The 14888-nt window shown below is 43.8% G+C and overlaps 1 protein-coding gene across 1 annotated transcript; it reads right to left on the bottom strand.

Moving 5' to 3' along the window:
• Positions 1 to 8246: 8246 nt before the first annotated feature.
• On the bottom strand, positions 8247 to 14499 carry LOC148479060 (serine/threonine-protein kinase PLK2-like). The gene is made up of 9 exons (XM_088455014.1): positions 14353 to 14499; positions 13844 to 13982; positions 13044 to 13124; positions 12853 to 12951; positions 11417 to 11497; positions 10262 to 10421; positions 10047 to 10176; positions 8881 to 8991; positions 8247 to 8441 (listed from the first exon to the last, which is right to left on the bottom strand). Exons 1-9 carry the CDS (start codon positions 14497 to 14499, stop codon positions 8247 to 8249), a joined length of 1143 nt encoding a protein of 380 aa, XP_088311140.1.
• Between the last annotated feature and the right edge of the window lie 389 nt (positions 14500 to 14888).

Below are 14888 nucleotides of genomic sequence, written 5' to 3'. Positions count from 1 at the left end.
AGCTGCTGCATTTCCCACCCTAGGCTTATACTCGAGTCAATACGTTTTCCCAGTTTTTTGTGGTAAAATTAGGTACCTCGGCTTATATTCGGGTCGACTTATACTCGAGTATATACGGTATTTACATGTGAGACACATACACAGTAGTCATACACACAACTATATACATGTGAGACACATACACAGTAGTCATATACACACAACTATGTACATGTGAGACACATACACAGTAGTCATATACACACAACTATGTACATGTGAGACACATACACAGTAGTCATATACACACAACTATATACATGTGAGACACATACACAGTAGTCATATACACACAACTATGTACATGTGAGACACATACACAGTAGTCATATACACACAACTATGTACATGTGAGACACATACACAGTAGTCATACACATCAATGGGTAAATTTACGAAAGTGAGTGTTTTTAGAAGTGAGTTTTAAAAGTGATGTTGCCCATAGCAACCAATCAGATTCTACTTAACATTTACAGTAACTAACACCTTCTAGAAGATAATAGCTAGAATCTGATTGGTTGCTATGGGCAACATTACTTTTAAAACTCACTACTAAAAACTCTCACTTTAGTAAATTTACCCCCAAGTGTCTTTTCTTCTGTGACAATGCTGGCCAATAAACAAAACATACACATTGGTGCAGAACCAGAACCTGCCGCATGTACCAACATATGTGCTTTTTTTTGCAGAAAACAAAACAAGAATAAATTCCTAAGCTGGCTGCGCTCAAAATTTCAAAGAACATCTAAATAGTAACTATGTCTTAGACTCCATCAATTGATTACAATTCACCAGACTATTATATGCACATGTACAATAATAATAAATGATTTACAGTGGTGAAGACATATTGAGGGAAATGTAATAGGGCCTGATTTTGCAGTTGTGCTACTTTATGACACTTCATTACCCTTGGGGTATAGCGGGTGCTAGTGCTGGACCCAGGAACAACTACACAACAGCTTGTTGGTATATGCCCTCTCTGAAAAGCAGGGGCAAAACAGAGGGTCGAGCATGGCACGTGCCCTGGGCTCCATCGGACTGGCCGCAGTCCAGGACAGTGATTTTAAGTCAGTGTAGTGTGGATCAGACAGAGTACACAGTAACAAACATGCCGGCACTGGGTACTACACTCGTACTGTCTGGCGGCGGTGTGTTTGTTTTGGCAGCCAATGAGAGTCACACAGACTCTCATTGGCTGCTGCACCCACTACTGGAGCTCAGTCATGTGCTCCACCTTCCGGCTCCCACAGTGAGTGATGGGAGAGATGTCATGACGTCTCTCCCATAGTGCTGAGTGGGAGGACGGAGGAGCGGGGATTCAGGTAAGCGTTGTTTTTTTTTGTGTGCGTGTCTTTATTATATAATGGACACTGTATAGGGGAGACTACTGGGAGCACTATATAGGGGGGACCACTACTGGGGGCACTGCATAGGGGGGCTACTACTGGGGCACTGTATAGGGGGCACTACTGGGAGCACTGCATAGTGGGACTACTACTGGGGGCACTGTAAAGGGGGGAACTACTGGGGGCACTGCATAGGAGGCCCACTACTGGCAGCACTGCATAGGAGGCCCACTACTGGCAGCACTGCATAGAAGGCCCACTACTGGCGGCACTGCATGAATGGACTACTACTAGAGGCACTGCATGTTGGGGGACCACTACTGGGGGCACTGTATAAGAGGCAATACTAGGGGAACTGCATAGGGGGGACCACTACTGGGGCACTGCATAGGGGGGACCACTACTGGGGACACTGCATAGAGGGGACCACTACTGGGGTACTTGTATAGGGGGCAATGCACAGGGGTACTACTACTGAGGGTGCTGCGCTGCATAGGGGGGACCACTACTGGGGGACTGTATAAAAGGCACTACATAGGGGGGACCACTACTGGGGGCACTGTATAAGTGGCACTACAGGGGGTACTGCATAAGGGGCAATGCTACTGGGGACATTGCATTGCATAAGGGGCACTACTACAGTGGGTATTGTAAGGGGCATTACTACTGAGGCATTAAGGTGCACATGGAATGGAAAGGAATGTTCCTAGTGTGTCAGGAAACGGTGGGGAGTCACGTTGACACGCCCCCATTTTTCAGTGGCCACACCCCTTGTGGCATGTGGCTTTTCTCACGCACAAACTTAACTTGCCCTGGGCTCCAAATACCCTATTTACGCCACTGCTGCAAAATACTCATTTTGACCAAGGATGGGAATCCATGTATCACACACCATCATGGCTATTGGCATCACTGGTTTGCTTTCAGCAGGGAGCCCTGGTGATGTAATCACTGCACTGTTTACATTAACAGCCCACCAATAACCAAAAGGAGCATCATGTGGTGTGCTCCCTGTCACTGCAGAGGAGCTGGCATTTTGGTGTCACCCCTCTACAAAAGTGAAAATGTTAAATGATGATAATAAACTCCGTAATCATTCTTATTAAAGTTGAGTCTAAATTAGGGATGGCCATCGACCATTGATAGTTAACTACCATCAATGGTTAACTTCCGATGGTCGATGGTTTTGTCAATGATGGCAGAGATCCAGTGGTTCCCTGCCATCTATAGCTGACTAGGACCTGATGAGTTCTTTCTATCTCAGATGGCTGGAATTTAGCCTCCCAGTGGTCTGCTAAGGCCCACCCCCAATTCTGATTGGCTTGCGACACGCCATGCCTTCCGGTGGCATTGCAAACTATCAACAGTAACATTGATGGAGCAAAACCATCTGTGGGGAAATCACAGATGAAATGCTCGATGATAACCACTAACGGCCAGCCCACTGATGGGCATCCCTTGTCTGAATTCCAATGCCCAGCAACCCAGGAGGAAACCTCACCATTCACAGGATGGGATGTACTAAACTGAAAAATTCTGTAGGTTTTGGGCATTTTACTGCATTTCTCATATATTGTATGTATTACGGTGCTTCGACTCAATGGGTTGTTACCCTAATAGAAGGCTATGGGCCTCTTTTTGGGATGCCCCCTGAGAGGCATGCACGTCATAAACCCAGAAATCCCTCTATCACAAAGAACAGCACTTACCGATTTTCTAGGTACATACCGGCTAGTTGCCATCGCATCGCTGGATTTGATGTAGTTAGCCCAGCAACCATTTGATGCCGGGATTCCGATGTCCATCAAGAGCAAAGTCTGTCTGTGGGCGTTATGGCATGTGTTTACATAATGAGCCATGACTGACTTTTGTTAACATGTCCACAGACAGCGCAGCCTCAATGGCCAAGCGCTACTTTGTTCTCTTCTCTATTTACAACAAAATGGCCACCAGAGCAGAGGGGACTTCATGTATGTGTGCACACCAGCCTCAGAGCTCTTGGCGCATGGACACTGTGGTGGTGCCAGTGACGTAAGAAGCCAAGAAACATGACGGCGGGGGCAGCAACGGCTCTTATCAGGAGATCAGGAAGCGCATCGCGGCACCCAGCGGAGCCGCATTGTCCGAATTCCGTGATGGCACTAAAGTCATTCGGCGCAATATCCGGGATGCCCACCTGCATTGTCTCCATGCTTACCCCCTCCACCCTCTTACTCCAGCTGCTGCTCGTATGATGCAGAGGTAGCAGGATGACATTATGTATGGCTGGGGTCAGAGCAAGGCACAGGGATCAGTGCAGGACTTAATCTCTGGACTCTGATACTAAGCTGACACAGCTCCTCTCCCCCTGCTGCCAGGATAGCTGCTAGTGCTGCCGGTCATAGGAGGAGACAGACTGCGGCATTAGCCTAGTACAGCAGGTTACACTGAGGCACTCTACTGCCCTGGGTGCAGGGAAATGAGGGAACCCTATAACAGTGCCACCTATTGCAGCAGCCATTGCTGACAGTCACTGGCTTAGTCTAAGGAAGGGAAGTTAGTGGATGTAGGAAGGAAGGGGAAGTGGATACTAGACACTGGCCGTCAGCTCTTAACTTTAAGGCCCGATTCAGACCCGATCGCAAGGCTACGTTCGAACGCTGCTGGTCGATTGTCACCGTCTGCGCATGCTTATGCATCGCTGTGCGCGTGCGTGAGCCTCTCATAGCGATCGGGAAGCGATCGCTCAGAACACATAGATGGCCTGCTAGGTTGAGTGACAGAATGTGCCATTTGTGGGTGGTAACAGGGGAAGGACCTGGAAAAATGCGGAGTGGGTGTGCGAACGCAGGTATTTCTGAGCGTCAAAACAGCGTTCTTTGGGCATGCATAATTAAAGTGAAGTGTCATTGTACACATCACCTGGCTGTTTTTTTTACTGCAGCGCTTGCGGAAGGGTAGGCACTGCCACAAGCACTGCGTATGCCTCCGATGGTTCTCGATGTTACAGATGGTTTAATACACTTCCTGGAGATGACGTGCTGAGAAGGGAAAGGGGGCGGCATTAGACTGGCTTGTGATCGCACAGCCGCCGCATGCTATGACATAGAGGGTGCCCTTAAGCCATCCCATGCGATCGTGGGATTTGCATACCCGGCCCCTGACGGCTGCGTGCGAACGCAGCTTAGCGACCGGGTCTGAATCAGGCCCTTAGAACTGACAGCGAGTCTCTAGTATCCACTACCCCTTCTTTTCTACATCCACTAATCCCCTCATCCTTTATTCACTGCCCCCCCTGTCTTCCATTTTTCTTTATCCATTGCTCCTCCCATCCTTCCTTCCACTGCACCCCCTGTCACACATATATTGGCCTCCCCTTCCTTCCTGTGTTCACTGGTCCCAACCTTCTTCCTGCGTTCACTGGTCCCCCTTCCTCCCTACGGTCAGTGGTTCCCCCCTTCCTCCCCCCATTCACTAGTCCCCACCTTCCTCCCTGTGTTCACTGGTCCCCCTCTTCCTCCCTGCATTCACTGGTTCCCCACTTTCCTCCCCACATTCACTAGTCCCCACCTTCCTTCCTGCATTCACTTGTCCCCACCTTCCTCCCTGCATTCACTGTTTCCCACTTTCCTCCCTGCATTCACTGGTTCCCCCCTTCCTCCCTGTGTTCACTTGTTCCCCTTCTTCCTCCCTGCATTCACTGGTTCCCCCCTTTCCTCCCTGCGTTCACTAGTCTCCCCCCTTCCTTCCTGCATTCACTAGTCCCCACCTTCCTCCCTGCATTCACTGGTTCCCACTTTCCTCCCTGAGTTCACTGTTTCCCCACTTTCCTCCCCAATTCACTAGTCCCCACCTTCCTCCCTGTGTTCACTGATTCCCCCCTTCCTCCCCGCATTCACTAGTCCCCACCTTCCTCCCTGTGTTCATTGGTTCCCCCCTTCCTCCCTGTGTTCACTGGTTCCCTCCTTCCTCCCTGTGTTCACTGGTTCCTCCTTTTCTTCCCTGTGTTCACTGGTTCCCCCTTTTCTTCCCTGTGTTCACTGGTTCCCCCTTTTCTTCCCTGTGTTCACTGGTTCCCCCCTTCCTCTCTTTTTGTGTTCACTGGTTCACCCCTTCCTCTCTTTTTGTGTTCACTGGTTCACCCCTTCCTCTCTTTTTGCATTCACTGGATCCCCCCCTTCCTCTCTTTTTGCGTTCACTGGATCCCCCCCTTCCATTCTTCCTGCATTCGCTGGATCCCCCTTCCATTCTTCCTGCATTCGCTGGATCCCCACCTCTTTCTTCCTGCATTCACTGGTCCACCCCCCTCTTCCTTCCTGTCGTCACTGGTCCACCCCCCTCTTCCTTCCTGTCGTCACTGGTTACCTTATTTCTTCCTCCACCCACTATTCAGGTGGAGGGGAGTGGGATTAATTTTCAAAATGTATGGATATTGGAATTGTCTGTTATGCAAACTGGTTCTTGGAGCTCATTGCAGGAAAAGTTGACCGAACCAGCAACATATTATTATGCACCTTTTGGTGCCTGCATCCTGCACCATTTTTATTCTCAGCTACTACCACAGGGATTTTCTAGTGTTAATTTGGCAGAATCAGTGAATCATTCTTATTTCTGATGTTTGGGCCCCATGTGTCTGCATATAGATGACGTGAGGATACCTAGCTGTCTCCTAAAATGGGGGGGAGGGGGAAGGGGCATTCAAACAGCAGGCAGACTACCCAGGGCCATAACTAGGGGTGTGCGAGCAGTGCACCAGCGCAGAGCTCTGTGGGCGGCACCGCTGCTCACCCATGGTTCCTGCAATTGCCTAGCAGGGCGCCCCTCATGTCATGTGGAGGGGGCGTTGCCTGCACCGGGCACCAGTAAATGTAGTTACAGTGCTGAAATTACCTGCCATCTATGATCTTACATTGACAAAAAACAGTTCCTATATACAGTTATCATTTGAGCAATAGTTGAATCGTTATTAATGGAAGATATGTTCTACTCTACAATGCCATAACATGCCTATAATCTCTATAGGAGACATAATTAAGAACAATCATTTCCTCTTCTGAAAGTGGCATTACATGGGTAACTCACACTTGTCTTTTTCTACAGGCTACATTTATCTATCAGCCGTTACTGCATGATGACAAGTGCACAGTGATTGGTAACATCTTGAACCGAGTGAAAACATCTTGAACCGAGTGAAAACATCTTGAACCGAGTGAAAACATCTTGAACAGTGTGATAACATCTTGAACCGTGTGATAACAAACATCTTGAACAGTGTGATAACATCTTGAACCGAGTGAAAACATCTTGAACTGAGTGAAAACATCTTGAACCGAGTGATAACATCTTGAACCGAGTGAAAACATCTTGAACCGAGTGAAAACATCTTGAACAGTGTGATAACATCTTGAACCGAGTGAAAACATCTTGAACAGTGTGATAATATCTTGAACCGTGTGATAACAAACATCTTGAACAGTGTGATAACATCTTGAACCGAGTGAAAACATCTTGAAATTGAGTGAAAACATCTTGAACCGAGTGATAACAAACATCTTGAACAGTGTGATAACATCTTGAACCGAGTGAAAACATCTTGAACCGTGTGATAACATCTTGAACCGAGTGAAAACATCTTGAACCGCGTGAAAACATCTTGAACAGTGTGATAACATCTTGAACCGAGTGATAACATCTTGAACCGAGTGATAACATCTTGAACCGAGTGAAAACATGTAAGATCAATTTGAAAAAAATTGCTTTATTGTTGGCTTTGTAACGGGAGAACATGGCACAGCTAGGGTCTGTTACATAAGTAGCTATGGATAAGGAGCATAAAGTAGAATGTTTTTTAACATGTGGGAAAGTATATTTGTACACTTGGCTTACGTAGCACTTCTTGGTATTTATTGCGAATAATCGACAATGATCCGCCCATTGATTTCTATTCAAACTCTGTTTAAAGACGGAGGGTGTGGGGTTCTTCCGGGGGGGTGGACGAGAGACTTGGTTTTCTTGTTTATTCTTATTTATTTCATTGTTTTGATGTGTATTTCTTTTATTTAAGTTACAAACCTATATGGCATCACCCCTTCCTGTTTAAAATCATAGAAAAGGATATTTATTAAATTATGTCATGTAATCAAGAGCAGCGCTAAGCACCATGGGCTCCATTTAGGGGGTCGAGCAAATCCTTGTGATCACTGATTTTTGTGGGGTGGAGGTATGGGGTCTTCGGCCATTCCCGGAAACAGGATGTGTCCGCCCCGTTTTCCGGGAGTGGCCAGCCCGGGAACTGCATGGACGTACGCAGTCTTCGGGGCTCGCATGCTGACCAGGCAGAGTAAGCTGAGGCTTACAGAATATGAACGAACAGGTACATTTGCACACAATGAGAAACTATGCATTGACAAATGTTTTGCACTTTCAATAATGACCTTTATTGATTACAAAATATCTCTTTGGTATAAAGTAGAAGATGATCCAGTATGAAATCTGAATTGCTACAATGTACTCCAGAACTCTTGTTTTTCTCATTTGATGCAAATTTAGACCTCCATATTACCAGACTGCGCTGCATCTTTTCTCAGTACTACCAGATTGATATTTCTGTACCCTGACAGCTACTGTATCTGGCACAGAACCTGACCTGGCTTACTGCCTCGCTCCCGGCTAACCAAGTATACAACTTTAATGAAATGCTTTATCATGACTTCCCCACCAGACAACAATCTTTACAGGTGCTACATTCACATACATGTGCCCACAATTCATAACACGCCTTGTTCCTTTTCAGTGGTTACCGTATTATTGTAAGTTGTAACTACAGTGTACACTTGGCAGTCCCATAAAACCTGTCAGAAATGTGTCTTTGTGGATTGGCTAATCCCATTTCAGGCTTTGCAGCATTTTCAGGGCATATTCCAGTCTCTGAATTATGAGTGGAGGACAACTGGTTTGCAGTGCTGACAGGGGCACTGTACAGCTCTGTCTGTCTTGGTCAATGAAACTCAGTAGATAACACTGCTGTCCTCTGCTTAAGATGATCTTTGTTGTGCAGTCATGGTAAAAATTCACCTACCAATGAAGATAAATTATATAGCACATTAATATTAGGGGTCATATGCAAATAATAACTGAATGCCCTGTGTACTGCCGCTACATTCCAGTGATGCTATTACTTGTGAATCTGATATGGTTCCCAGAAAGCCACATGCAATATGTTTTTTAAAAAATGGCATAAAATCAATCTATGTAGACTACTTTGTAAAACTAGATTGATTTTCCCATATCTAAATATTCTATCAAAATCATCAGAGATGATGTATATAGTGGGCAGACTAGATGGGCCAAGTGGTTCTTATCTGCCGTCAAACTCTGTTTCTATAGTATGTGAATTGCATAAAGAACTTGTTTCCGCTAAGGAAAATAATGACCTATATTTCATACCTATACTCTAGTGGCATCCAGGCAACAGTGTAAATATTCATGAACTGCATTGACTAGACCTACTTACCTGTAATGTCCTGTTGCTGAACAACATGAGCAGAGCCTGGTCTGTCTTCAGGAAGTGCAGGAGGCACAAAGTCCTGACGTTGGGGCTTGGTGCTGCACGGAGATCTCCACCCTGTAAGTAGAGTTTCCAGTTTAATATGTATTATGGAAGGGACTGTAGACATGACATGTAGCCATTCATTTATCGGAATCAGTCTGTTTAGCCGCTGGTTCAAATCTCGACACAGGAGATCCCGACGCCATCTGGTGAGTACTCCTCTCCCCCCCTTAGAGGCGCCTAACCCTAAAACTCCTGAGGGTGCCTAACCCTAAGTCCCCCCCGGGGGAATGCCTAAACCTAACCCCCCCTTCCCGCACCCTAACCTAACTCTCACCGGGGGAATGCCTAACCCTAACCTTCCCCCCCAAAACCTAACCCCACCCCCGCAGCTAACGCTAAAGACGCCCCGGACTCACCTCATTCGGGTTGTCATCCTTCGGCGTTCCGCCGTCGGGATTCAGATAGGCGTCGGTATTTTGATGCCTGTGAAGTCCCCCGTCGGGCTTGTCGTGTCGGGATATAGACCGGCGGCATTTAGTCCGCCGGTCTATAAACGGCATCCCCATTTATCGTGTTATGTAAAGGGTGACAGCATTGATATAGTGAATAGCTTAATATTTACTCTAATTAAGTATCTAGCCTCTGCTGGTTCCAAATGGACATGCAGAATAGAATTATACTTCAGATCTTCTCACATAATCACTGACATATACTTGTTAAGGTGCATACACACGGGACGATTTGCTCCATGAACAATACCATCCCGTGTGTCCACGGCAGGGGTGTGATCAGTGTCGATAATGAACGATTATCGTTCAGTCCTGGGATACCTTTCTCATCCCCGAACATGTTCAACTTGACATTTTCGTCAGGTTGGAGAGGTTCGGGCGATGAACAATAACTACCAACTACAAGTGGGAGCGCACATTGGTAGTTATCGTTCATCGTTTTGGGGCAGAAGCTGAACGATTTTTTGACAACTGAACGATAACGACATCGTTATCATTCAATCGTCCAAAAAATTGCTGCGTGTGTACGCACCTTTACTCATACTTCTCATACAATGTGGAATAAAATAAAAATGTTACACAAACAACATGCTTCTCCTATGGCTGCTAAGTCCTCACCTCCAAGATATTTTCCTGCATGTACTCAGAGAAGAACCTCAATATCTTCATCTTTACATCCAACTTGCAGGGCGGACTCCATTCAGGGAATGTAATGTGCTCGTATAAGCTAGTAGAATAACAAACTTTTCTGAAAGAAAGAAGAGAGTGAAAGGATACATCTTAGCCACGCTAAAACCAAGTAATTAAAAATGGCAGTATATTGTTATACTTACTGCAAATGGGGGGAGAGAATAGTGTGTGTTCCGTCACTCAGAAGCACTCCGGTACAGTTGTCTGACAGCTGGTAACTAAAGCCATATTTATTACAGTAATCCACCCACTTGGTCACCCACAGGATGGGGCAAGTTACCTGGTCTCTGGGATCCAATTCACCTGCTTGATGGAAAATGAGAAATCAAAACTAGCAGAAGAAGATAAATATATTGATTATTTACTATTATTTTACGGGTCAGAGGATGAGACCACCACCTCAGCTCAAGCACCAAATCTTTGTTGGAATATGTCCTATTATAGCCCTTTACAAAATCCCATTTGCATAGTGCAAGGGATGAATTTCTTTTCTATGAAATCTCATTGCCTGATGCCCAAAGATGTGTTGGCGTTTGATCTTATGACCAGGCATTGTGACAGAAAAAGCCACACATGGCTCCATTGCGCATATATTGGCCACTGAAAATGTTCAAAAGACTTTTCGCTAATGTGATAAAACAGCGCCCTGGTCCAAAGTGATAGTGTTACATTACAATACACACAAGCAAATGGCCTAATAGGCCTTCCAACCAGATGGGTGTTGTAAGTTCAGCATTGTTTTGCACTAGAAGTGATGCCGGACTTCACTTACTATGTGTAAATGGCAAAGGCCCATCAGGAGAGAAGTAGTCTGTATCTGGCATCAGCACTGATGCATTGTGAGCGATATCTCTTCCTCAAGGCTGTGACACAACGCTGAACTTATATCCTCTATCTGGTACAAAGGCCTATTTGGCCATTTAGAACTTTATTTGTACTACTACTGCTCTATGTTTGAGCTTTTATCACATGTTTTTAGTATTGAATATGCAGAATATGTCTGTAAAATGTTTTATTAGTAATTGATCAGTTTTTATGATATTCTCTTTTGAGCAAATTATTCTGGGATAAAACTTACTCAGATTTATCTCTGAAAATATTTGCTTTATTTGTTAGATTTTAGAATTAGCTATTTATTACGTACAGTATCACACTATATTATTATTGTCTTCTCTTTTATGTTTGGAAACGCCTCTTTATTATTGAGAGAAATTATGCCACAAGAGAAGTATATGTACTCTTTCCTCACTCCCCTGTTTTAGCGCTAAGGGCTTTCATACTATTTCCATTGCTTTCACCTGGTATGATGTTGCAGAGACAGTTCTCTAATATAAGTGTGACACCTTCCACCACTCTCTCCGTGACGGTCTCTGTCTGCACTGCAAGAAAAGAATAGCACATAGAGCAAAGCCTGAGCTTCTGACAGAGCAAAGTGTTAAAACATAGCATGCTACAAAGTTATCAAAGTGGGAACTGTAACTGAATGTGGACATGGTGGAAGTAATCAGTTTTCCAATTGATCTTTAATAAAAAAATCTTAATTGTTCATGATCAATTCTTATTCCTAGTGTTGATTGTACCAAAACTTATTGCAGGTGTTATTGAAGGTGCAGGCAGCATATCTCAAAGCCATCACGTGATACTGTATCTTAGTCTGCTCAGGAGCTATTTATTTGGTACACACCTAAGTCATATCAGAATGACGAATGCATATAATGGAAAATGAGGATTGTATCCATGTACTAATAATAATTGATTATAAATAATCTGTCATTGTCAGGTAGCAGCCAATGGCCTCCAGCACTTGCCACAGAGCTTCTCTCTGGACATTAGCATAGCACCATGAAGGAGTTGCCAAGAGGATGGTCATAATAAGAATGGGGACTGTCCAAGGTAGATGCCCTGCAATCTCTGTGGATTGGCCAGACACATCTACAGAGATGGCACCTAATGGATTAAGAAGGGTACTGCTAAGAGGATGACTTATTCACACTGATAACATAGGAGACTATAGCAAAGGACAAGCCAAGGAAGGTAAGAAAATTGATATTCCTCTTAGCTTTCGCCTGCCCAACCTACATCATTATATCTATTTCACTTCTCACCAAAACCACCCTATGCACACAATGAGATGTGAGGTAGCGTTATCAAGAACATTCTATAAAATGATAGGTAGAAGCAAGGTGGCGAAAGCAATGCAGTGACAAACAGCTGTAATCTTAGATTATCAAAAATATAGTAGGGAAAGGTTTAAAACATGACACTTAGAAATACATGAGGAGAATAATTGATGGTATCCAGGATTGGATATCTAGGTACTTGATACATACCATTTCAGCTTTACAATCAGCTTAGTAGGAAACATTCTTGATTTCAGTGTTGTCAGAAAAATGCAATATATGATGTAATGTGTATTTACACCATAAATGGTATGTTGTGTATTGTGTTCTAATGTCTGGATTATATATGTGGGTGCATTACATTTCTGACTGGCCTATTTTTATACCTGTTGTTCATACATTTTATGTAAATAAAGTAATTTTCTATTAAAAATGAACAAACATATGCACATTTCTCTCTGTAACCAAACCTGATACCTTACACATTGCTCACAGTAACTTGCACAGTAGGAGATGAGATATAACTGTGAGTCTGTATAATGAAGTATATATAGCCAGCATGGTGTCATACAAGGCACTATTAGCATTATCCCACTTGTAAAACTGGCGCTCACTCTGGGAGGCCGACCTGCTCCTGTGGCTCATTCTTCCTTTCATGAGAATGTACAAAGATTCATGACCAGGTCTTGTTGTAACATCTCCTTTTTTTCTCCCTGACAAAAGACAGACAAGAGGTCTCTCCAAATGTGGAAAACTATGCCTGTAACACATGGCGTCTCCAGCTACCCTCTTCTTCATACCTCACACATCTTATCTGTACTGAGAGACATCAGACTCTGCGTTGGGACAATCATGGAGCTATTATGTCCCCCTGCTTCTGGAAACTCTGAGAAAGCATACAGATACATAGAGATTAATGAGGGCAAACACAAAGGATGGTTTTATCCAAATGTGATATTATGGCGTTGTATAATGTTATTATCATATATTTAGCAATGTTGTTAATTAGCAGGGAATGCATTAGTTTGATTATATTTGCTCCCTTCTTACTATAATATATTTAATGACCTGCACATATTACTGTATCCATTGTTATCATTTGATAATGAGACCTGAACTATACAATAAAAGTCTAATACATTTTAATAACTTTTCAGTAGTGCATAAATGTTAAGAGCTGAATAACTATACAATATATGTATTTTTTAAGTCAACCTTATAACGGATCTGAATTTTTTACTATATAATTGTGCTTAGGACAAACACATACATAGGCTAAGAACTACAGTAGTTTATTTATCTGATTGGTTAATTACCAGACAACTGCAGGTTGTTGTACTATTTCCCCCACCTCTTGGAGTGCTGCCCCCTCCATCAAAAAAGAGCAAGTTTGTTATATAATGCTCCAAGTGAATTAAGAGGAAATATTAGAAATGATCATTATTATTCATTATACAGAGAGGGCAAAGGTACTATTAATATAAACACTGTATGCTATAAAAAGAATGCCAGTTGCACTAACATTTCTAGCATAGCACAAGCATTTGTACAAGATGAAGTTAGTATGCTTAGCTATCTATAGCTGGAAGCTGACAAGTTATATACCTGTGCATAAGGATCTGTATAATACTCCTCTATATAAAACTTTAGCTGCCTTTCTGAAGAATCTGGTGAGGTGGATGGAAAGCGACAGGGTGGGAGCTGTGTGGCAGGTGGTAGATGAGAGCTTCTCGGGTGTGATTTCCTGAATACAAGAAAAGACTCAGTGATGATAAAAGACTCATTTTATGCTTGTCCTATGGCTTTCTATTAGGTTACATACAACTTAGTAAATACATCCCATTGCACGGGTGCAGCATTTACATGTAGCTGCTTATGACAGCCCTCCAAATATGTACTGTAAGGGGTATATTTACTAAAGTACGGATTTATACAAGAGGAGATGCTGCACATAGCAACCAATTAAATTCTATTTATCATTTATCTAGCACCTTCTAGAAGATAATAGCTAGAATCTGATTGGTTGCTATGGGCAACACCTAAACTTGTATAAATCCCCACTTAGGATAGTGAGTATACCCCTATCTCAGTACACCAGTGAGGCCGTTCTATACCTGGGTGAAGAAATCATGGGCCAGGATTTCCTCTATACATGGCCTATTGGTGGGGCAGCTCACAAGTAAAGAGATGATTAGTCTTCTGCCATTAGATGATATGTAAGACAGTACAGGAAAGAATCCTTCTCGGATGAAGTAATACATCTCTTTCTGTGACTGGGCTCTTAAAGGGGAATATTCACACAGCATTGTGTACCTGAATGTGACAGAGTAGAGCTGTAACTTCCCATAGCTTAGTATTGTGTAAGTACAACAGCACATACCCCCTCGCAGAGTCTGCACTCTATACAGAAACAACATAAGCCACCTGTGTACCAAATCCCATATTGGGTTGGTGTCAGATCTGTGTTTTGTAACCAGCAGTGTCAGTAAAAGCAGCAAATATCTATTGATCATCCCTATCACTACAGTCTATGGCATATGCTATTTGCTGGACCTCTAATGTTTCCAAAGCTTCTATAGCTTACTAAGGCTATATGTTGTGTTTTCCCCTAACAGATAAAACTGCTGAAGGTCCAGGACCACTGAAATGA

Source organism: Taudactylus pleione, unplaced genomic scaffold, assembly GCF_031769625.1.
Source record: "Taudactylus pleione unplaced genomic scaffold, aTauple2 ptg000641l, whole genome shotgun sequence".
NCBI classification, from domain to species: Eukaryota; Metazoa; Chordata; class Amphibia; order Anura; family Myobatrachidae; genus Taudactylus; species Taudactylus pleione.
This window is presented reverse-complemented; position numbering and strand designations above follow the sequence as displayed.

Bases quoted from the DNA above. Each gene is read 5' to 3' on its own strand.
- LOC148479060 (XM_088455014.1), bottom strand. From the start codon at position 14,499: ATGTATTACTTCATCCGAGAAGGATTCTTTCCTGTACTGTCTTACATA. The intron at 10,422-11,416 runs GTGAAAGCAATG...TCCATCAAGCAG, and splicing joins TCTCTGCAACATCATACCAG to GTGAATTGGATCCCAGAGAC. The intron at 8,442-8,880 runs GTAAGTAGGTCT...CTTCATTGGTAG, and splicing joins TCAGCAACAGGACATTACAG to GTGAATTTTTACCATGACTG.